The sequence below is a fragment of the Malaclemys terrapin genome, chromosome 1 (genome assembly GCF_027887155.1).
Source record: "Malaclemys terrapin pileata isolate rMalTer1 chromosome 1, rMalTer1.hap1, whole genome shotgun sequence".
NCBI classification, from domain to species: domain Eukaryota; kingdom Metazoa; phylum Chordata; order Testudines; family Emydidae; genus Malaclemys; species Malaclemys terrapin.
This window is the reverse complement of record NC_071505.1, coordinates 82,391,207-82,415,449: the sequence shown is the minus strand read 5'-3', so window position 1 is coordinate 82,415,449 and position 24,243 is coordinate 82,391,207. Positions and strand designations below refer to the sequence as shown.

General features: G+C 43.8%; 1 protein-coding gene across 7 annotated transcripts in view; it reads left to right on the top strand.

Annotated features, from left to right (window-relative positions):
* The window catches only part of NR2C1 (nuclear receptor subfamily 2 group C member 1), a 99,317-nt gene extending 87,874 nt beyond the window's left edge, over positions 1 to 11,443 (top strand). For 6 of the 7 annotated variants that reach the window (XM_054028249.1, XM_054028242.1, XM_054028234.1 and 3 more), the window contains 3 exons: positions 845 to 982; positions 9,964 to 10,069; positions 10,862 to 11,443. In XM_054028249.1, the coding sequence (XP_053884224.1) occupies positions 845 to 982; positions 9,964 to 10,069; positions 10,862 to 11,036 (419 nt within the window). In that variant the 3' untranslated portion in view covers positions 11,037 to 11,443. The remainder of the gene's footprint in view (positions 1 to 844; positions 983 to 9,963; positions 10,070 to 10,861) is intronic. The other variant, XM_054028266.1, reaches the window with a different exon arrangement.
* Positions 11,444 to 24,243: the final 12,800 nt, after the last annotated feature.

Below are 24,243 nucleotides of genomic sequence, written 5' to 3'. Positions count from 1 at the left end.
CTACCCAGATATAACGCGACCCAATATAACACAAATTCGGATATAACGCAGTAAAGCAGCGCTCTGGGGGGGCGGTGCTGTGCGCTCCGGTGGATCAAATTCAATATAACATGGTTTCACCTATAACGCGGTAAGATTTTTTGGCTCCCGAGGACAGTGTTATATCGGGGCAGAGGTGTATTCCTTCTAGTAGTGTTAGCTCTCATACCCCTAAATCGGGCAAGATTTTTCTATCCAGATCTTGAATGTTTTGTATGTCTTCACCTAGCCGCTTGGTTTGGATTCCTAAAAATTGACTCATCTCACTTTTTAAAAGGGGAAAGTAATCATGCTACTATACAAAAAACCTTTCCCAGTGCAGTCATGTATTTAAAATGATAGTTTAGGAATACAGCTAAGACAGGCATGGGGTGGATCCTTTTACAGACTTTGATTCTAGAACATTTGGATCCTAAAATGGAAGAAGTGCTCTTTAATAGATTTGGTGCTGCTAACGCTTCTGTGATGAGTGAGCATGGTACATGACTCTTATGGAGTACATCTGCAGGGGTGTAATACATTCAGGGAATTCCATTTACTAGTATGTAATCTTCTTCCCCCTTCTGGTGATTAATATTTCAGGTGCCAGTCCACCTCTGTTCATTGGACTCCTTAGTAGGATTATCAGACAAATCATGAAGTGTGTTTATATAATATAATATAATTATAATTAATATACATTGGCCTGTAGTTTTTTCCTTCAGAAGAAGAATATGGATTCATATTACCAGCTGTATGAATCGTTTAGAATCAGGAGTAAATTTATCCAGAAAAATCCATTCTGCAATTTTTTGTACTAATCTAGATAAGCTGTCTACAGATAGAGGAAAACTAGTGATGGAGCATATCTTCAAACTGCAAGAGTTCTGTAACAGTATGGTTAAGCTTTGCCTAGATGGGTATGAATATGCTTATCTGAAAGCAATCGTCCTCTTCAGTCCTGGTATGTAATTATTTTTAACTTAAAATTTTGTTCTTTTCTGTGACAATTGAGATCTGAGTATTTACAGTGTATTTAAAAGTTATTGTATTTTCCAAAATTCAAGCTTTCAGTTAAGGTGTGGGAGAGAGTAATTTTGTATGCAAGTTCATGCATTTCTGACATTTTAGTTCTATAGCTGCAACAAATGTGTGAACCTGATTTTATTTTAATTAGGTGCTAATTTAAAATCTAAAAGTTCTCCTTCTCCCAGTCTACCAAAGGTTCCATCTTCACTGAGAATTTTAGGTATTTCTCCCAAAGTTGCTGTAGCACCAGTGCACCTCAGCCATTGCTAGCAACGCTAGAAATGATAAGGCAGATTGACCAATGGTTTTTACCATCATGTTCTCTAATTCTGCTCCTTGAGAATCAGTTGGAAGGGGGAGAGACTGGAAGGAAGGAAGACTTAGGAGCCAGTTTGGCAGTTGGGGGGTGACATCAGATAAGTAGGTGAGGGGGCAGGCAGGACTAGGAGATTGGGACAAAAAGCCTTTGAGGGAGGGAGACCGAGACAGGATTGGGTGACACAGAGATCAGATGAGGAGCTTGGGAGTGAGGGTGAGGAGAGAGGGGTGTGTATTAAAAGAATGTTTTAAGGTTGCAAAGTCAAGCATACAAAAGCTAGAAAATGCGAGAATCATGGTTGCCTGTGCAACCTTGATTTAGCTGCCTTGTGCATATGTATTATGATACAGTCTAATTATATGATCACATACTATTTTTTCCACAGGACACCTGCTGCATTCAGTGCACAGGGTGGACCTGCTCTGGGGATGATTCAGTGTTGTGTAGTAAAGGATACTGTTGTCTGTAGGACTCCATTTGTTGTGGAAGTTGGAATTGATGTAGTGAATGAGGCAGGGGATAGCAGGAAGAGAAAGGATAGTTTCATGGTTAAGGATGTTGAATGCTGTCCTAGAGAATGGGATTCTATCCCTGCCTCTGTCGGAGTTCCAGTGTGGTGGTAGACAAGTCATTTAGACCAAACTTTTCACAGTTTGTCACTAATTGTGTGTTCCTTATTTTCTGGAGGCCCAAAATGAGACCATAGGGCCTGATTTGTGGAAGTACTGATCACTCTCAGAAGACAACAGAAGGTGTTCTTTGAATGTATAAACTGCTATATAATGCTTTGACAAATCAGATCCTAGATACGTAAATGGGCATTCAAAATTAGTGGATACTTCTGACCTTAATCATTCTGTTCCTCAGTACCCCATGTGTAAAATAGGGGGTAACACCACTCCCTCATCTCGCAGGGAGGCTGTGAAATTAAATTAAATTAATGTTTGTGAAATACTCAGATAATATAGTGATTAGCAACATAGAAAACTTCATGAAGAAATAAGTAATTGTGTATTCAGAGCCAGGGTTTGAATAGTGTGCAGTAAGTAAGGCGGGGAGGAGAGGAAGTGGCACACATTGAAAAATGAGGATGAAATAAAATATTGAGTTGCTATCATATTCACTGTTTGAGGCAGAGGTCCTGTGGAAATAATGTTTGATCAGGTAATTAAACATTGTATCATACTAGATACACAGAAGGGGGCCAAATTACCCTTAATTCTGGCTTTTCCTAACTTTTGAGTGCTTGACTTTGCTACTTTAACATTCTTTTAATGTAGTCATTTGTGTGTAATTTGATTTACACCAAGATACTGTCTCTTGAACCCAGGATTTTCATCCATCGTTTACAGATCCAGAGATTTATAATAAAAAGGAAAACAACAAAAATTGCTATATGGAAACATGATCTGCCAGGTATTTTTCTGTATTTAGAGCAGTTTTTTACTCTGATATTTGCTGAGCAAGTCTGCAGTCTGCTCATTTTTCTCATACATGTTCTAAAAGCAACAATAACAAGTATGTCTTCTCATTGCTCTACCTTTTCTGAAGCTGATGTCCAACAGAGGTGAATTTTAAAAAGTCACTAAATTAGGGTTACCATATTTTGTGCCTCCAAATGGAGGACACCCCCAGGGGCCCCGCCCCCGCCCCAACTCCACCCCCTCCCGAAGTCTCCACCCCCTCCCCTGCTTCCGCGAAATTTGAGTCGGGAAGCCTGTAGCAGGTAAGGGGTGGTGTGGGGGGAGGAGGCGCGGCCCAGGCTGGCCCCATGGAGGCGGCCAGCCTGGGTCGGCTCGGGCCCTGGGGTGCCGGCCCCGGCCCACCACCCCCGGCCCGCCCAGCACTGCCGGCCCGGCGCACCCCCCGGCTCCCGGCCCCGTGGACCCCCCAGCCCAGCGGACCCCTCCGGCTCCCGGCCCCGCGGACCTCCCGGCCCCGCGGCCCTCCCGGCCCTGCGGCCCAGCGGAGCCCCCGGCCCCCCCAGCTCGCGGCCCCGCGGGCCCGGACTGGCCCCCGGCCCCGCGGACCCCCCGGTTCGCGGCCCCGCGGACCCCCCGGCCCAGCGGACCCCTCCGGCTCCCGGCCCCGCGGACCTTGCGGCCCCGCGGGCCCAGCGGACCCCGCGGACCCCCCGGCTTGCGGCCCCGCGGACCCCCCGGCCCAGCGGACCCCGCGGACCCCCCGGCTCGCGGCCCCGCGGACCCCCCGGCTCGCGGCCCCGCGGGCCCGGACTGGCCCCCGGCCCCGCGGACCCCCCGGCTCGCGGCCCAGCGGACCTCCCGGCCCAGCGGAGCCCGCGGCCCAGCGGAGCCCCCGGCTCACGGCCCCACGGACCCCCCGGACCGGCACCGCACCCCCGGCTCCCCGCCCGGCCCCGCGCCCACCCCGGACCGGCACTGCGACCCCGGCCCGGCACCGCGCGCCCGGCCGGGCTCGGCACCATGCCCGCGGCCCCGGCCAAAGAGCCCTCCCGATTTTCCCGGACATGCCCGGCTTTTGGGGATTTCCCCCCGGACGGGGATTTGAGCCCCCAAAAGCCGGACATGTCCGGGAAAATCCGGACGTATGGTAACCCTAACTAAATCCCCTCTGTCAGTAGTATCATAATTTTAGCATCTATGCTAATAGCATCGTAATTTGCATACTATTTTGGTAATAGTGAAGGCTTTGTTTTATTTCAATAGATTGTGAGTCTTGAGGAATAGAAGGCAGCTGCTGTGTAGCCTTTACTATGCCATATCTATGAATGTAGACAATAAAGGCAACAGTAAAAATACAGTGGTTATATCTGTCATACAGTACCTCATTATATATTATTTAAACACCAGGAATTCATTATACTTAAGCATTCATCACTCAGACTGGAAAACATTCTATTTTCATGTTAAGGTTTTTCCATTGTCTTCAGCCTATCACACCCAACACTACATACACACACAAACAAACAGGAACTGGAACACTGAGTTCAGGAACCAGGAAACACACAGGAACTGGAGGTAATAAACAGGAAGGCCCCCCCACTACTAGGTTTACCATTCGTCCGGATTCCCCCGGACATGTCCGGCTTTTTCAGGTTAAAAATAGCGTCCGGGGGGAATTTGTCAATGTCCGGACTTCCCCTCCTCCCCCCCCCCCCATGCAGAGCGTGCGCGCGGCTTACAGAGCAGCCGGTGCTCCAACAGCCAGAGCCAGAGCCCTTCCTGCACTTCCCCCCTCCTCCCTCCTGAAACTTGACACCACTCCCCTCCTCTCCCTCCCCCTCCCTCCCTGCATTCACACATCGGGGCCGTTCGTCTGGAGCTCCGACCCTGCTGCCCTCCCCCGCTGTCGAGCGCGCTGCTCTGCAGCACAGTAAGGGGGCCGGGGGCCAGAGAAGCAGCAGGGAGGTTCTGGGGGAGGGGGTAATCAAGAGACAGGGAGCAGGGGGGAGGGTTGGATGGGTCAGGGAGTTCGGGGGGGCGCTGTCTGGGGGTTGGTGGTGTAAGGTTTTGGGCAGTCAGGGTACAGGTGGGGGGGGTCTCAGGAGGGGGCAGTTAGGGGACAAGGAACAGGGAGGCTTAGGTAGGGGGTGGGGTTCTGGAGGGCAGTTAGGAGCAGGGGTCCCAGGAGGGGGCAGTCAGGGGACAAGGAGCGGGGGGGGGAGGTCGGGAGTTCGGGGCGGGCTTTCTGGGGGAGGGTGGATAAGGTTTTGGGCAGTCAGGGTACAGGTAGGGGGTAGGGTCCTGGGGGACAGTTAGGGAGAGGGGTCTTAGGAAGGGGCAGTTAGGGGATAAGGAACAGGGAGGCTTAGGTAGGGGGTGAGGTTCTGGAGGGCATTTAGGAGCAGGGGTCCCAGGAGGGGGCAGTCAGGGGACAGGGAGCAGAGGGGTTTAGATGGGTCAGGAGTTCTGGGGGGGGGGGCTGTCAGGGGGTGGAGGTGTGGATAAGGGTTGGTGCAGTCAGGGGACAGGTAGGGGGTAGGGTCCTAGGGGGCCAGTTAGGATGTGGGGAAGGTCTCAGGAGGAGGCAGTCAGGGGACAAGAGGCAGGGAGGCTTAGGGAGGGGGTGGAGTCCTGGGGGGCAGTCAGGGGACAAGGAGTGGGGGGGAGGGTTGGGGGTTCTGAGGGGGCAGGAAGTGGGAGGGAGTGGAAGGGGCAGGGGCGGGGCTAGGACAGGACGGGGGCGGGGCTAGGACAGGGGCGGGGCTCCTCCTGTCCTCTTTTTTGATTGTTGAAATATGGTAACCCTACCCACTACCACCTCTCCACACCAATCATCATACTGTGCCTCTACGTTCTTCATGACATTACCTATACAGAGCCCCAGTGTAGAAGTCACATGCCTAATCATGGAAGCTTTTCAGACAGCAGATGGCAGTTATGGGATGCACTCAGTTTCCTCAAGCCCAACGTTCCACAGACCGCACGTATAAATATCCTCCTCCTTCAAATTCCACAGTCTGCCACCTGGAGCAGTGACAGAGCCAAACTCTTCCTTTTCTCTAATCTTATACATGCAAATCTAGTTGTAAATAGTTGCATTGTCAGATTAGGCTTAAGGGTTTTTTTCACTTGTCTTTTTTTTTTTTTTTTTTTAATATATATTAGATCTCCTTCGGCCTTACTTACAATGGGAGGCCCATCTAAAAGAATGGGATTTAAAAGAGATTCCTCTTATCTCACAAAGTTCTGTACTTCAGATAGGCATGAAAAGGTCCCAAAGTACCATAAGATTGTACTCTAGAATCTGCTGCTGCAAGAGGCTTTGGTAATGCAAGAGTCTGATAGACCTTCCCCTAAAGTCTTCCCAGGCACAAGTAATATGGACAATAAGCCTTCCTTAGTGCTAATGCCTACCACAAAATCCCAGGCTGATGAAGCACATTCCCCCAGCTAAAGACCTGAATTCTTCAGATGGAGCCAAAGAAGGCACATCTTCTGGCACTGATCATTCTAAAAAGCTGTACTGTGAGAGAAAGAGATGCTCTGGCAAGTTATCCCACAATGAATCTGCTCCAGGTTGTCATATGGAGGAGCCATCGTTGGATCCATGGTTCCTCCCTTTTCCAAGATTGGTGCTGTAGATTTCCTGGAACTGAGAAGACCAGGTACTTTCCCAGTCTGCTGCAGCTCCACCTCAAAGGGAACTTGGTTTAGGTACAGGAAAACTTTTGGAACCTCAGTTGTCAGCCTGGACAGTTCCAAAATTAAAATTTTACCCAGTTGTCCTCCATACTTGTACTGGGTACCTTGGGGCTTTTGGTCCTGTGGTTCCCTTCCTCCTTAAGTGGCCTCTGTGATGAGATGATGGAAGACCAACATCTTCCCGTCCCCTTATCCCCCCAAAGGAAGCCTTCTCCTACAAAGAAGGTGACGGCCTCTTCAGAGGTCCCTGGGATTCCTCTACTTTAAATCTTCAGGAGCGGTAGTTGTACCTCATTTGAAATCAGATGCATTCTCTCTGAGGAGCAGGAACTGGAGGCAGTCCTAGGAATTCCTCTTCTGTAAGTTATGCCAAGGCCTTTCAGGATTTGGTGGGTAGAATGGCTGTGATATCGGTATTCCACTGGTAGTTTTGTCTAACAAGCCACATATATTTTTTGAAATCCTGGAGTACAAAGAGAAAAAAACAGTCGTCCTTGTCAATGAGCTGGTTAAAGAGGTCTGGAATCACTCTTCCTCTGCTGCTTCTGCCTCAAGGAAGCCAGATTCCTTATACCAGGTTACCAGTGTGGGTGTCAATTATTTTTCCAATATTTTACTCTGGGCGAGTTGTGAATTCTGCTGTAAATGACAAATCTAGAGCTGGGACAGTGTCATCAAAACATGGGCACAGAGAGACCAAATTACTAGAGTTATGGCCAGATAAGATGTTTTGTTCTAGTCCAGAGCTGTTACTTGGACCCAGTATGTTCCCCAAACAAAGGAATTTCTGGTCTTATACCAGAAAGGCTAGTTGTCCAAAAATTCTCTCGAGGCTTCATTTGATATCATGGACACTACAGCCAGGTCTTCGGCTATGGCTGTCATGTTGAAGAGATATTTCGGGCTCAGGAATGGTGGTACCAGCAAACACAGAGACAATCTGGGAAGCCCTTTTGTTTTCAGAAGAGAGAAAAGGTGTTCTTTTCTGCCTCAGAAGTTTCATCTACTGGTGGCGCTGCATGTAAGCAGCAAGTTTGAGGATGTGCCAGAGAGCCCTGGGTGAGTTTCAGGGGACCCAAGTCCTCCTCCTTCTTCCTCTTCTACCCCAGTCTTTTAGGATTCTTTGTTCCAATATTTACAGGCATGACAGGCCATTTCTTCATGTAGCTGAGTCCTAAAGATCATTGAAAGGGGGGGTACTCCTTGGAGTTCATAGTGTGACAAAACTTGGTCTACCTTCTATTTCCTTTTTTTTTTTTTAATCCCTCTCATGAAAAACTAGTGGGAGAAAAGGACATATTGGAAGTGGAAGGCACACTGGAAGAAAGGTACCAGGAAGAAGTTCCAAAAGTAAAGGCCTACCCTATTTTGAGCTCCTTATATTGAACAGATACCGAAGGACAATAAAATTATCTGTTTTCTCAAAGGAGCATAATCCTTGCTCAAGAACTTCAAGGCTGATTTGTGCCCTTGATATTTAATATGCTTGCTTTTACATTCAGATAACCACAAGAAGTACCTCAGTTTTGTGAGAGGTTCAGCAATTGCCCCCATGGTATTCACCAAGTGCTTGATGGTATCTGCAACTCATCTGACTCATCAGAAGTCTTCCTATGGGCACAACTGGCTCATAAGAGCCTAGTCTTACAGAGGGATAGTTCATGCCTTGTGGTAGACTTGCTTCTCTATCCAAAAATTATTCATTCACTCTCCCTGTGTTGATATACCTTGCTCCAACACAGCAACAAGGTGATGCAAAGATGCCTCAGCAGCCTTTACTTGACAGCATGACTGCTAGGTTTTAGGACAGGATGTTTTGTCCTTGTCTGAAGAGATCAAGGCAGTGGGAGTCTAGAAAACATTTCACTAGGAAGCTTTACACTGTAAAGTGGAACAGGTTTTAAAAGTTTGCTCAAATGTCAAAGGCTTGACCTAGTTTCCTGTGTGTTTCCAGTTACTTTCTCCTCACACTTGTGTATTCAGAAGTATCCCTGGAAGTCTTTTCTAACTGGAAAGGAATGTTCAACCAGTCAAGTTATGAACTAGCTGATGTTTGTGCCTTCAGTGTCTCAAGGCTAACTGACCTAGTGGGATGGCAGATTCAGTGGGAATGTATTACAATATGCCCCTATCTGAAATCTGTATGGCTGCTACATGGAGTTCAATTCATATGTTCACAAATGGCTTTTCTTTCCACATGGTATCAAGAATACACGTTCGTATCAGCAGGGCAGTGCTTTAGTCATTGTTGAACTAGCAGAGTGCCTCAGCTTGCCTTTTTAGGGATATCATTACTAGCTAACCTCCTATAGTTGGGCTCTGAAAGTAATGTCATGAAGGAGAAAAAAGAAGTTACTTCCAGCAGTAACTCGTGTTCTCAAAACACGTTTCCTCTACGCAATCACACTTGACCTTCCCTTCTGCTCTTTACTTTGGAACCATGCTTTATAGATGGCTTATGGAGTTAAGAAATTGAGGGATTATTAGACAGGAAAGGATGTTTATACCATTGATCTATGAAATATTGGGTTTGAGGGAATTGTAGCACCTTCCAACCCAATCTGAACCTGATGGCACCTGATTACAAGTGTCGGGTTCAGACTGGGTATAAAAACAACCTGATGCTCTCTGGGTTGGCTCAGGTCATCTCCGATCACCTCTTCCTGCCTGTGGGGTTGGTGCAGTGGTGGCTGTGTGCCCTACTTGTGCTGGCTGCTGTCACCTCACTCCACAGCATGCACAGGAGAGTGAAGCAACAGCGGCTGACAGGAGCGGGGCATGCAGCTGTGCTGCACTGACCTCGGAGGCAGGAGGTAGCTGCAGATGAATCGCAGGCACAGGGCAAGGGACGCAGAAAGCGCACAGCATGCCAAGCTCACCGGACAAGGCATCAGCACTGACTCAGGTTCGGGGGGAACTGGCCACCCTTCAGGTGTGCAGAGCTGAACTAGTGCAGGGAGCAGACAATGGGCTGGGAGGAATTGGTCTGCAGAAGGGGGAGAGGGACTGGGGGGCAATTAGCTCCAGCAGTTTCAGAGAAGAAATAAAGTAAAGAAAATGGAGTCTGGAATGGCAGCTAGACTCCCTGTAATGTTTAAGCACACAACCCTCCAATGAACTGTCAACATCAGAATAATGCTGCTATGTTCGGTTGCAACACAGTAACTGGAGTCAAGATCAAATGTGAATGAGATTATGTAAATAGTTATACACGTGGTGAGAACTGCATTTGCTTGGACTACTAGAGCAGTTTAATATATTCATCTGAGCAACTTAAATGAAATAGATCTCTGTCATCTAAGAAAAGAATCCAAATAAGGGGAGGTGCCCAGCATCAAAATTGTCAGAAAACACCCAGAAGTTGCTACAGTAGCAAAGTAATTAATTGGATGGTTGCTCCAGCTGGGCTTTGTTGTTTTTGTTTTGTGCATCTTATCCAGAGCAGGTATAACCATATAAATTGTGTTTCAGATCACCCAGGTCTAGAAAATGTGATACAGATTGAAAAGTTTCAAGAAAAGGCTTACATGGAGTTCCAAGATTATGTAACAAAAGCATATCCAGATGATACCTACAGGTATGTAAATTACACCTCTACCTCGATATAACGCTGTCCTCGGGAGCCAAAAAATCTTACCGCATTATAGGTGAAATTGCGTTATATTGAACTTGCTTTGATCCACCGGAGTGCGCAGCCCTGCCCCCCCCGGAGCACTGCTTTACCGCGTTCTATCCAAATTCGTGTTATATCGGGTCGCGTTATATCGAGGTAGTGGTGTATATACATCACATGCTTGATTTTTCTTTCGTTTATTTTCTTCAGAGCTTCAGTTACTTTGATTTGAGAAGTATTTCATTTTAAGAAATGTGAGAATCAATTAAGTGAAAAGTGTTGAAAAACCTTAGTCCCACTCTTAGTCACTATATGTGTATGACTTTATTGTTACGTCCAATAATTTTCAAAATAAAAGTTAAACTTTATGAAAATGTATTTAATTTTTTAAAATTGTACTTACCTGACTCTTTGAAGCCAGGTCTTCCATTTGTTTTTGGTTTTTTTTGCCTGCTGCAGGCCTTAGCAGGTTGTGCAAGCTACATATATTGAAATGCCTATTAATATCTGTTTGCGCTAATGTCAAAGATGTGACTGGTTATAAATTAAATACTGGATTAATTTAAAACTTGATCTGTCCTCCATACCTACAAAACCTTAATACTAGACCTCCTAAGAGCTGAGCTTTTATTGAACCATGACCAAAAGTGTAATCCTTTTGTAATTTTTTTTCTTATTGATAACTGGATAACATCAAAAGAAAGCCTCACTTTACCTACTAAACTATCATTCTCTTTTGCCAAACCTGTTTTTCAGGCTATCTAGGCTTCTTCTCCGATTGCCTGCCCTCAGACTGATGAGTGCCACCATCACAGAAGAGTTGTTCTTTGCAGGACTGATTGGAAATGTTCAGATTGACAGCATCATCCCATATATCCTAAGAATGGAGACAGCAGACTACAACTCTCAAATTATTGGTCATTCTGTATAAAGGTGGAAAACAAGGATTCTATGCCGTGGTGACGTAAATGTACATCACCATGGCAGTCATGGCATACTGTCTCCAAGAGATGGCAAGAGGCCTTCCCCGGCAACTTTTAAAAATTTAAAGAAGGCTAAAATTCCTCCTTTCCAGTACATTTGTGAAATGCTGCAGAGTGTCTTGAGGGATACAGGATGACTTCCTTTTTTCATCTGGTTTTCAAGGACTTGTAAATTATCTGGCATTTAATGAAAATCAAAAATTATCCACTGTATTTTTGTAGATAGATGAACCTGGAATTTTGTTTATGAAGTCCAAAACGAATAGGAAAATCCAGCCTGGTGAAGAAGAGTGTTGACTGAATTAAGGTGTCACTACTTAATTTTAGAAAAAAATAAATTAACCTTCTTCTCTGAGTTGTGTTTTCAGTGTTTTGCTATAATTTATTCTCACTGATACAATGGAACATGATGGTCAGAAATCGTAAAAAGGTAAAAATATTTCAATTGAAGTGAGACCTTTGTAATCAACTTCATTTTTCTTTCAGCTACTTTGAAAAGAGCTGAAGTTCTTGTTTTATGAAGCAGTTGGTACCATGAAAAGGGCAGGGAAATAATAGAAAGCACGCAGATTTTTTTTAATATTCTGTTGATACCTCGATGCAGCAGATCATAGTCCAGCTCCATTATTGGCAATAAGATTGATGCTATTCTGGATGTCAAGAGTTTAATATGTTCTAGTGTTGTGTATTGGCAGATACTAGCTATTTGTATTATACAGTGGGAAACTGACTAAGAATATCAGATTTCTGTTGTATTTTTCTAACTAAATAAGTTTCTAGTACTGATTGAGCCTAGAGTACACGTTGTTCTGTGCCTGGTGGGCCATCATTCTTCTATTTATCATGACCTGAGGCCCTATAATGCAGGTTCTTCTGTTCTCTTCACCACATTCTCTCCCTTCCCCAAGGTTTGAATAAATCTTTTCACTTCTTGTAATATAAATTCATGCTTCTGATCAGGAGCTGAGTTTTCTTAGTAGGGGTAATCTTAAACAATAAAACAGATAACTGAATAAAGGGATTTTTATTTTTATATTCATTTTGTTCATTTACCAGCATTTATTTTAACTGTTGCAGTTATTATTGCACTTTGGTGTCTTATGGGCTTTTTTAAGGAGTGAAGCTTGCTTTGAAGTTTACTGCTGCTCAGATAAATGTACCAGCTTTAATGAGTTTCAGCTCAAGCCCATAACTTTTTTGTCTAAACAGACACATTTTTCTGATCAACAGTGTCCACAGATTCTCACATCATTGCCATTCTGATTGTTTTCGGATTCATTCTGTTGAATAGCTTCTGCTGTCTTCAGTTAAATTTTTCTGAGCTATGTTGATGTTGGATAGAAGGCTGGCCAATTTCTTTCCTATTTCGTTACAGTCTGGTAACATCAGTTGACCTACTACTGAAAATTAAACTCTGAAAATTACTACATCATGGGCATTAAAGGTATTTTAAAAAATTCTCTAGCTTGACAAGTTTTTTGGGGATGTCCCCTACAACACCTACTTTATTTATTTTCAGCATTCAGTCTTCGCCAATCTAACTAGTTTGCATCTAGTCAAGACTTGTCAACCTATGGTCTTTACCAGACAATAAAGAATGGCCTCTTTGCCAGTTGAAGGATAAAATTGTTTGCAACAGGTTTATAACTTTTGATTTAAGGAAAAAATTGATTTTTAGTATAAACAGTTTGAATGGAAAAGTGAATAGTTTTGTACATTTCAATTAAAGATGGGAGCACTGTTCTAAATAATGAACTGAGTAGTTCAAAATAATTTTTTCTTAAAAATATTTATTGTACAGTGTGCTAGATTATGTTTCTTACTGGTATATTTCCTAGTACAGCTTATAGTTACATTTTGAATAGTTTCAGAAGAACTTCATTGTAATGTCAACTGCATTACAAACCAATCCTGTCCTCTTAGTACATTTGTTCTGTGTCCCCTCTCTTCAGTGTCTCTGAAAGTCATTTGTTTGCTCATTCCATCCCACATCTACATCTTACTGGTAGTTCAGTTTTAATATAAGCATCAGAATGTCGCAGTGATTGTCTTGCTGTTGTATAAAAGCTACTGTAAATGTCTTGAAACCTGACTAAAATTGTAAATTCTATTTTGGCTGTATTTTTTAAAATAAATTGTAACTTTTTATTATAGAATAACAATTGCAATTACCTATCAATTTGTAGTATTTTATATGAATTGATACATAGACTGTGACAGTGTATTCAATTTCTTATAGGTTGTCTGGGTACACTATTGTTGTGCAATGTAATATTGTCAATAAGAAGACATTGGGACAATGCTAGTAGTTTGGTATTTCTAACTTTGCCATTAACACTTTGTTTCTCTAGCTGTTAGCTTATGAGTTTGCATACATAATACATCTGATAATTTATTGTAAAACTTTGACTAAGCAGTATCCTTTGCTTTTAAAGCACTATACATTGATAATTATAGAAATGTGCTATTATGAGTTCTGGTAATGGTTGTTCATGTCACAAATTATAATTTATATTTCAGGATGTTTATTCAATGCCATCAGAACTAAAAGACTGGTGAATCAATTTTGGATAAGAAGTAGGACATTGCTGGATTGGAAGATTTTTTTGGTTTGTTTAAGAATGTATTACAAATTACAGCAGCAATTCTGATTTTGGTCTTGGTTTTATCTCAGTTTTAAGTGTTCAAGGATACAATAGTTCTTGGAAAAATCATTAAAACACTCAAGGTCGTCCCATATTTACCATTGTGGAATTGGCCTCTGGATCCATCTCTTGTTACAGAATTTAGCTTCTCACTGGTAGCTTAAATATTTAAAAAATTAAACGTCTATTCCATTGCAACCAAAAGACAATCTTCTGAATGTAACTAATGTGGTGTCCACAAGAGTGTGCTGGTAATCTGAAACAATAGCCCAAGGGAACGAATTGCCATCTATTTTGAGGAGTGTTAAGTCTGAAATATAGTTATGACAATGTAAGTGTCAAAGCTACCTGTTTTGCTGCCTGTCATCTTTGCAGAAACATCCAGTTAATGAGTTTATTCCTCATTTGTTGGGAACAGTGGTGGATGTTGGCATTTGAGTGGTTGCAAATTTGCCTGATTGCAAGAGGAGGGAACAAGGAATCTTCCCCCAAAAACAAAATTAAATCTGTGTCTCACTCTGGCCCCAGTGCCCACCTGATCTCAACCCCTGCTGCCAGGGCCTGTTCCCCATCCCTGCCAATCTCTATACCTTATCTTTCATCTCTGCTTCCTAATCCATTTTCCCTCACACAGCTTTGTGCTCACCTAAGAAGGGAAGAAATGAGTCTGGAGTGGAGCTTTAGGGAAAAGAGTGATCCTCTGGTGAATCATAGGAAGCTTGTTGGAGTGCAGCTTCTCTCCAGCTTTTTCTCCCCTGGCATATTTCCTCCCTCAGCAGAAACTCCACAGTTTCTTCCATGAGATGGTCTGTGTCACACACATCCACTCTCCCTCTGAACCTCCCCTATTTATTCCTACTCCCCCTATGACTTCCCAAAATATTTTCTACATCCTCCCCATCACATGCACCCTGCTTTCTCCATGGGCTCACTCCTGTTTCTCTAATACAATACACACACAGCCCACACCAAGCCATGAATGCCTCTGGACAACTCTCATCCCCCCTCTGTGACCTTCCTCATACAGCCCTGCTTCCCCTAGCCCCAAGCACTCAAATGCAAAGCCCTAACCTCAACCTCATATTTGTTAATTTACAAACAACACATCACAGACTTTTTCACTACATGCATGCCCATAAGAAATATATCGTCGTCTGAAGGGAGTTAAGGTTTTGCGTTTCAATGTAATTGTGAGATACTGGATGTGTGCATTGTGGCGTGATTCTGTGGTGGAATTGAAAAGGTGTCTGCTGTACATCTCTGGAATTTGTTGTTATGCTTGAGTATTCTAATGTTTGGGTAATGTTGAAGTTGAAGATGCTGTGGCTGTTGATACTGGCTTAACTAGCAATTGTTCTGATTTTTAGTGATTGGGTTGTTAGTAAAGGTTGCTCAAATTAACTTCCTAAATTAACTAGGAGTGTGGGGATGGGGTGAGAGGTAATTAGTACAGCTCATTTCATTTATAGCAGAACACATGAATTGGGTATAGGGATTTTCCTTGTTAAATATTCTGAAGCCTTCAGATAGTTGGAGTTTTGGATAATTGAGAGAGCCAAACTGCCAGGCCCGAAAGCCTATCTTCATACCAGCTCCCATAATTAGAAATTATTTGATTATATGATTAGATTAGCAAGACACAGTCGTTGAGATAATATCTTTTATTGACTTACTTCTGTTGGAGAGAGAGAGAGCTTTCAAGCCAGACAGAGCTCTTCTTCAGGTCTGGAAAAGATACTCTGAGCACCACAGATAAATGCAGGGTGGAACAGATTGTTTTAGGATTGCCAACTTTCTAATGCCTGCAAACCAGACCCGCTGCCCTGCCTCTTCCCCCAAGGCCCCAACTCCTGCTCTGCTTCTTCCTTGGCTCGCTCCTCTTCCTTCCCTTCTCCCCCTGTCATTCTCTGCTTTCCCTTCCTCCTTGCTGGATCCTCTCCACCTCCCTCCCCCACCAGCTGGGCTCCCTCCAGTCAGCGCCTGCTGCCTCCTGCTCAGGAGATGCAGGTCTGAGGTGGCCCCAGCTGAGCAGGGGTAGTGCATGTTTATGACCTGTTGCCTCTCTCTTCCCCTTCCCCTCCCCCCCCCCCCACTACATCTGACCAGACACTGCCAGGTCCCCTTTTCAACTGGAGTTGTGGAACACCAGATACCTAGTAGCCATAGATTGTTTAACACAAGTAGTTTAGCATGTATTCTAAGGGATTGTTCAGGGTAGAGTGGCCCTTAACACCTCTGCAGTCCTAGGACAAAAAGGAGGGGAGGGTTGTGGGTTGCAGATATTTGTAATAAGCCCTAACTCCATTGTGTCCATTCAGTCCATGAATTTTAGTGTCTAGCAGAATTATGAAATTTAGCTCCCAGGCTTGTCTTTTGAAAACCTCAAAGGAAACTGCCACAACGCTTTAAAAAATGAGCCCATCCCCAGAGCCCTGCAGCTGAAACCCACCCCCAGAGCCCTGCAGCTGAAGCAAGGGAGGAGCCAAAGCTCACCCCCAGAGTCCCGCAGCTGAAGCGGTGGAGGGGGAGGGTAAAACCTGCTGCTGGAGCCTCTGTCTGAAACAGGGGAGGGGGGCTGAAGCCCACCCCTGTAGTCCTGCAGTTGAAGATTGGGGGGGGGGGGCTGAAGCCCTCCCCCAGAGTCCCTGGGCATTGCAGAGAGGGGCCACTGCTTTGCCCCTTCCCCCATCTCAGCCCAGGAGGCTGTCATGGCTGCAGAAAAACCTGGTGGCCACATGAGAGAAACACATCTGTTCCACTCTGCATTTACCTGTGGTACTCGGAGTATCTTTCCCAGACCTGAAGAAGAGCTCTGTGTAGCTTGAAAGTTTCTCTCTCTCACCAACAGAAGTTAGGCTATGTCTACACTGCAGTTTTGTCGGTCAGGGTGTGGAAAAAAAAAAACCCACCCCAACCGACAAAAGTTTTACTGACGAAAAGTGCCAGTGTGGACAGCACTTTATTGTTGGGAGACGCTCTACCTCCGACAAAGCCCCTCATTGGAGTTGGCTTTATTTTGTCAGCAGAAGAGCTCTCTCCTGCCGACAAAGAGCAGGTACATTGCATACCTTACAATGGCACAGTTGTCCCACCGAAAGGTGTGCAGTGTAGACATAGCCTTAGTGTAATACAAAATATTACCCCACCCATCTTGTTTCTTTAATATCCTGGGACCAACATGGCAACAATTACACTGCATACAACATATTAGATTGGCAGGCAACCCCAAAACTGCTAACTCTGCAACTTCTATTGTGAAAAGGTTAGATGCTCCACAGGACTGAAGCTCGTTCCCTGTGGAGCTGCTTAGAAGTTGTGCCCTACTAAACTGCACAAGAGCTCTGAGATCTAACCGTGAAAAACAGTGAAACTGTGTCTCTCTTTCATGTTGAGGCTAGTGGAGTTCTTGTATTGGAAAGTGAAGGCAATGGGGCAGAGTTCTATTTTGAATTGGAGCCTTAAGAATTTCCAGACGACCTGACATATGATTTTAGAGCTATCAGTGTAGTATTCTAATTTTTCAAATTGTTTATTTTTAACATGAAATCCAAATTTTCTGACTTTCAAACAATTGTTTAACTACAACATTCCAATTATGTTTCGAATTAATGACTGTATTAAAAAACAACTATCTGAATGCAGTTTTTGGCATGGAAATAGATTTATGTTTAATGATGCCTACTTATAAAGGGATTGTGTAGCTTTAATTCATGTTTGTAAAAGTACATTGAGATCGTTGGATTAAAGCTACTGTAATTTCAAAGTGTTACTTGTAGAGTTCTTTGAGTTCCTATCTCCCACAGGTGAACCCTTCTTTTAGATCTAATGGGCCAGCACATTTGTATAAAATAGATTTGGAAATATAATCAAAAGTGATCTGTTTTAATTTAAATTTGCATGTAAATTTGTTTAACCACTGCAACAAGTAAAAGTTGTACTGTATATTTCTTTCATGTACTGGGCTCTTCCACCCTATTATTTTCGAGTGTCATTTGCTGAAATTGTTTCTCACCACCATAGCAGCAAGGGGGAAAGTGCTGTGTCTGCTAGCATCTGTGATGAGTTTAAAAACACAATCCTGTCAGTTCCATTGTTAAACATTTATATAGAAATAAAGGGGTCACTTGTAAATATTTCTACAGTGACAACTGATTCTACTTCTCAGAAGCCTCAGATCCAGGTTGATGAATAACACAGGGCTTGGGGAGACTGTCTCTTTCCAGAAAAAAAATATTTTTAGGTTTTTCCATTTTTTTTAACTTGTGTCACTCAAATACTTACATGAACATATTTGAAAGGTTTTTTTTAGATACTAGAAACATTACACTTTAATTTCAATCTTTGAATGAATCCACTTAACTTTTTAAAATAGAGACAAATGACAGGAACATCAAGGTTCTTCTTGTGTCTGTTGGGAAACCATGTAAAAACTGCAGAACTGTCTTAAAACCCTAGAGGAAAAGTAGAATAGGTGGAGTCATTTGTTTGGAGAAATGGCCAAGGTTAATGAGTGAAATTAACTGCCATAGGATATTGAAGAGAGAAATGAGGGGAGTTGTGATGTTTTTAAGGGACTTGGTTCGCTAGACTTGTGAACATTCAAGAGGGTGGGCAGGACATGTGATAATGTCTTATTTTTCAGTCTTCAATGTGTTTGAAGATAGCTGTTTCTCAGTCTAACCAGTAAATATTAAAGCTACTGATTAATACTGCAAAAGAGACTTTAGTGATTGCTAGATATCACAATGAGAATTTATCTGATTTAATGTGCCTAAAGTTAGTGGTAGGAAGTAAATAATAGAATGGGTGAAAATATAGATAAGTTATTTTAAAATAAAATGTAAATGTTATCTAGGGTGACCAGATGTCCCGATTTTTAGGGACAGTCACGATTTTGGGGGCTTTTTCTTATATAGGCACCTATTACCCCCCACGCCGTCCTGATTTTTTACACTTGCTGTCTGGTAACCCCATTGTTATCTAGCATTGTTCAGCAGCAACAGAGAATCTCAAAAAAGTGAAGAAAATTTAATTTACTTATTATTTTCTAGATCAAATGTGCCACTGCATAAAATGCCATTTCAGTGGAAGAGCAGAACACAAAGGATCACGTGTGACTTTTTTCATGGGATTAGTCATAAAGGCATGGTAATAACTTAAATCCATATTCCAGGCTTTCATGGGGTGCATCATCTGTTTCATTCAGAAGTATCTGTTTGAAAAATATTCCTACTTAATGCAATTGATTCTACATCTGAAAACAAAACCACAGGCTATTGTGTCCAGTTTGCTGAAGATACCATTCAAGAATGCTGAGAAAATTATGACGAGTTCTTTGCCATTTGGTCAGACAATAAAATAAAACAAAACAAAAAAAGGGAATTTAAGTGCAATTATCATAACATTCTGAGGTACTGGTGTTTGGTATACTATTTAAACCTTGTTGAAAAAGGTAATACCTAACAGTTGTAGAGCACATTGCAGAAGTTCAAAATTTCTTCCAGAACCACCATCAGCCTTACAGTTGGTTTACGGACAAGGGAGCATTGATACTCCAGATTTCCAAAGACTGTGTGCTGGCATTTGCATTCAGCTACCTTAAATATGCTGAAATTTGCACTGAGCACAGGAGGATTTTGAGCAAAATAATACCATGCATTTTTCATGCTCTGGACAGGCATTAAAATTACCAACAATTTAAGGAGGTTTTGGAGGGATTAGAAAGATTACAAACAGATAATGCTAAAGTCACAGTCTCTAGAAATTTGATTTTATCTAATTAAAAAGAAAGAACTAACACAAAGAGAAAATTAAAATATGATTTAAAGAAGCTATAGGACCTTTTTGCTGCTTGATCCCAGATACAAATGTCAAAGGCAAGAATAGGAGCAAGAGGCTGAAATGTTGCCGGTGGCATGTCAATCTGAGTTCGAGTATTTAAAATTGGAGATCCAGATTTGTATCCCAAATCTGGTTGTGAAGGAGGTTGTGTCACAGTTTGTTGTATCAAAATGGTGGAGAACTGTAAACAAAAAATTACAGAAGATAAAACACTCCAGAATGTTAATTTTAACAAGACCTACATTCCTGCCCAGTTAGTTTACAGTTAACTGAGCATACTTTTAATACATTCAGATTGTTTGATGAACGCTTCATAGAAGGCTTAAATCTAAACATGCAAATAATTTGATGTAAGTGTATTAGTGTCTATGGGAACAAACAAGAATATGGATCTCTAGTTAGTGGAATGGGCTCTTCAGTGCTGTGTTCATTTTTCAGAATCAGAAGCATAAATTTTGACAATATTTAATCTTTTTGTTTCAGGAATCACTATGCTTATAAACTAAGGCTTTGTCTACACCAACACTTTTGTTAACAAAACTTTTGTCGGTCAGGGGTCTGAAAAAAACACCCCTGACCGACATACATTTCACCAACAAGAGCGCCAGTGTGGACAGTGCTATGTCCAGCAGGAGACACTCTCCCGCCGACATAGCTCTCCCGCCAGCATAATTAAACCACACCCCAACAAGCGGTGGTAGTTATCTCCCGCCAGCATAGAGCAGCTACACAGGAGAGCTTACAGCCATGCAGCTGCAGAGGTACAACTGTGCCACTGTAAGGTCCATAGTATAGACATAGATCTTGGATCTGCTGGCTCTGTGGGGAGAGGAGGCTGTGCGGAACTTTGATACCTATGATCAGATTTCTCATGGCTTGTTGGATAAGGACTATGAGCTGGACACAGCAGTGTCATGCAAAACTAAAGGAGCTGAGACAGGTGTACTGGAAGGCAAGGGAGGCAAACCGTTGTTCTGGTGCTGCGCCAAAGACCTGCCATTCTATAAGGAGTTGGACAGCATCCTCAGCAGACAACCCCCCCCACCACTGCCAAGAACCCCATGAATATGTCTACAGTGCTGGTAGACAGTGGACTCAACCCCGAGGACGAAGTTGTGGATGAGGAGGTTAAATTGGAGGATGATGTGGAGCACATGGCAGATTTGTCTGGTGGTGCAACGAGTCAGGACCTTTTTTCCAGTCCGGAGGGATCTAGCCAGTCCCAGCAGTCTGTGTCTAGTGCACATGATGCAGGAGAGGAGAGCTCTGGTAAGTGATCTTTTTGAGTTGATGCTGCTTGGTTATATGAGGTAGAGCTGTCCTTTGCTTTGTATATTCTAGAAGTGGGTGAAGGAATAAAAATGTACAAGACTAGCTGTGTTTGAGTGTGTTCCACATTCCCCTGTACAGCTAAGCAGTGCTGTGGAACAGTGTGTTAATGCAGACTAAGATTTCACGGGAATCCTCCAGAGATCTCTAGGAAACTTTCCTGGAGGTATTCGCCAATCCTCTGCTGAAGCTTCCTTGGTAGAGCTGCTTTTGTTCCTTCCCCCATTGTAGGAAACTTTCCCATGCAACTCAACAATCACTTGTGTAGGGACCAAAGCTCACACAGGCGAGCAGCATAGGTACTGGGTCTGAAGCCGCACGTGTTCAGGAAATGCACTCAGGAGTGAGATATTGGCTTCAGAGTGACACCTGCCTGTGTAAATAATGGCAGGATTTACTATATCGTTCCCCTGCTCCATCTTGAACACCCAACCCCCCACCTGAGCCGAACTCACCATGTTTAGGGTGTTCACTGAGGTGTGCTTGCCAAGGGACAGTGAGAAAGTGATTCATATGTTAAAAGAAGTGTATTTTACCATAATGATTCAATGCTGCGTGTGAACTAGCAATCATGCTTTTGTGTATTGTTTCTTGTGCTTCTGCAGATGTGGCTTTCAGGGGACCCCCCTACACACTAGCGGAGCGCTTCCGCTAGATAAGGAAGCGATGAAGGCAGAGCAAGCAGGACATGTTCCAAGAGGTGCTCCAATCCTCAAAGGCTGAAAAAAGAGAACGGAAGGAGACCCTGAAGGACAAATTTAAAATAGAAAGGCAGGACAGAAAGGAGAGTGAGGGAGCACATTGTAAAGGGCCAGGAGCAGATGATGATGGAGCAAACAGATGTTGAAGTCCCTAAACACACTCCAGGTAGAAAACATGCGTGCTCACCCCCATCCCCAGATAGCTGGATTTACACACAGCTATGAGAGCCTGCACTGTTATCTTCCTTCCCACCAAGCCTTTTTATGAGTGTTAATTGGTATTTAATAAAAACAAACTCTCTGAAATATAATCAATCTTTATTTGTCTCCTACATGTGGTGGTTGCTGCTGATAGTAATACATAGTGGCAGTTTGATCATTTGCTGACTCCAAATGCTGGTCAGGACTCATAATAATTTTCATGCAAGGTGCATGTTAACAAAGCATGGCAGAGTGCTGTATAGAAAGACACATTACTGGTGCTCACTGTCAAAATGTTGCCTCAAAGCCTCCCTGAGTCAAATAGCCCTCTGTTGTGCCCCTCTTAATAGCCCTGGTATCTGGCCGTTCAAATTCAGAAGCGGGGTGATGTGTCTCGGCACTTCACCCTGGGGGAAACTTTTCACCCTTAACCTCACAAATATTATGCAGTATGCACCATGCAGCTGCTATGACCATGGGAATGTTTTCCTCATTTAGGTCTAACCTGCCATAAAGGCAGTGCCAGCATGCTTTTAATCTGCCAAAGGCACATTCTATGGTCATTCTGCATCTGCTCAGCCTATTGTTGAAGAGCACCTTGCTGCTGTCCAGGTTTCCTGTGTAAGGCTTCATGAGCCATGATAGTAAAGGGGTACACTGAGTCTCCCAAGATCACTATGGGCATTTCAACATTCCCCACTGGAATCTTCTGATGTGGAAAGAAACTCCCTGCTTGGAGCTTTCTGTTCAGGTCCATGTAGATGTGTGTGTCATGCACTTTCCTGGACCACCCTGCGTTGTCAGTGAAATGCCCACGTTGATCCACAAGCACCTGCAATACCATAGAGAAGTACCCCTTTCTAGTGATGTACTCCATTGCAAGATGATCAGGGGCCAAAACTGGAATATACGTTCAATCTAACAGACCTCTGCAGTTAGGGAATCCCATTGTCACAAAGCCATCCACTATTTCAAGCACATTGCCAAGAGTCACAGTCCACATGCGTCTGATGAAGTGGGTATTCACCCATGAAAGCTTATGCTCCAATAAGTCTGTTAGCCTCTAAGGTGCCACAGGACTTTTTGTCACTTTTTACAGTCCTTCATAGCAGGATACGATTAATGGCCCTGCACACTTGCGTTAACTCAGCCCCAAGCATTGACTTCCTGACTCCAAACCAACTGGTAGCAGTCTTGAGTTGCCAGCTTCTACACAGTGATCGCTGCATGCTTCTCCACCAAGAGGGCAGCTCTCATTTTGGTGTCCTTGTGCTGCAATGCTAGGTGAGCTCTGCATGCAGTTCCAGAAGGTAGCTTTCTGCATCTGAAAGTTTTGAGCCGCTGCTCGTCACCTGATACCTGCATAATGATGTGATCTCACCACTCAGTCCTTGCTTCCCAAGCCAAAAAGCAATGGTCCCCCATGTTCAGCTGCTCTGGGAATGCCAAAGGTAATCTGGTGGTGTTTCTTTCCACGGTACACAGCCCCCCCCAGGCAACTCTGATTCCTGTTCAGATTGGGAGCTCATGATGTAATGCATGACTATCCGTCATGTTTTCATAAAAGTCACCACAACAGTACAGAGCAGTGTGGGATCCATCCTTTGGAGATGGTGGGTGCACAGTAAACAGAAGCCATTGAAAAATGTTGGGAAACGCAGTCTAAAGCCCATGGAGTGCTGGGACGGAAAGAACTGTATCATGGGACTTGGAGCCCACACCCATGATGCACTGTGATCCACTCTACCTTCCCACAATTTCTAGCTGCAGAAGGTGGTGAGTAGCACAGTGGGGTAGCTATCCACCGTGCACTGCTCTCGCTGTCAATGCTAGAGCACCACATGTGGACGTGCTATGCCAACAGACGCATAGTATGAAAATGCACAAGCAATGTAATTATACTGGATTTTGATTGTCGACTTGACTTTCGTTGACAAAACTCTGTAGTGCACACAAGGCCATACCCTACGTCACCTGCTGCCTTGTGCTTTCTCTCCCTAGCTGTAAAAATAAAGGGATTTCTCGTGCTGAAGAAAGTCACACCAATTTGTGAAGAAGTGAGGTTTTTACCCACGAAAGCTTATGCTCCCAATACTTCTGTTAGTCTTAAAGGTGCCACAGGACCCTCTGTTGCTTTTTACAGTTTATGATAGACATTTTAGCTCTGAATTTCTGTCATTGTATGAAACTGATTATGAATATTGCATTGTACTGGCATCATACTCTAGTTCTAGGTAAGCAGGCAGCGCTCTTCTGCGCCCTCTGTTTAAAGTCTCTTATTCTGTTTTCTAAACAAAAGCAGGGAGCGTGCAGGTGGAGCAGTCCTTAGCGTTGGCACAGTGTGGTTATAAATCATAGGGGCTGCAAAGTAAAAAAGTTGGGGCTGGGGTGACGATAACCCTGGATGCCCGTGGCAAACGCAGCCCCACAACTGTCTG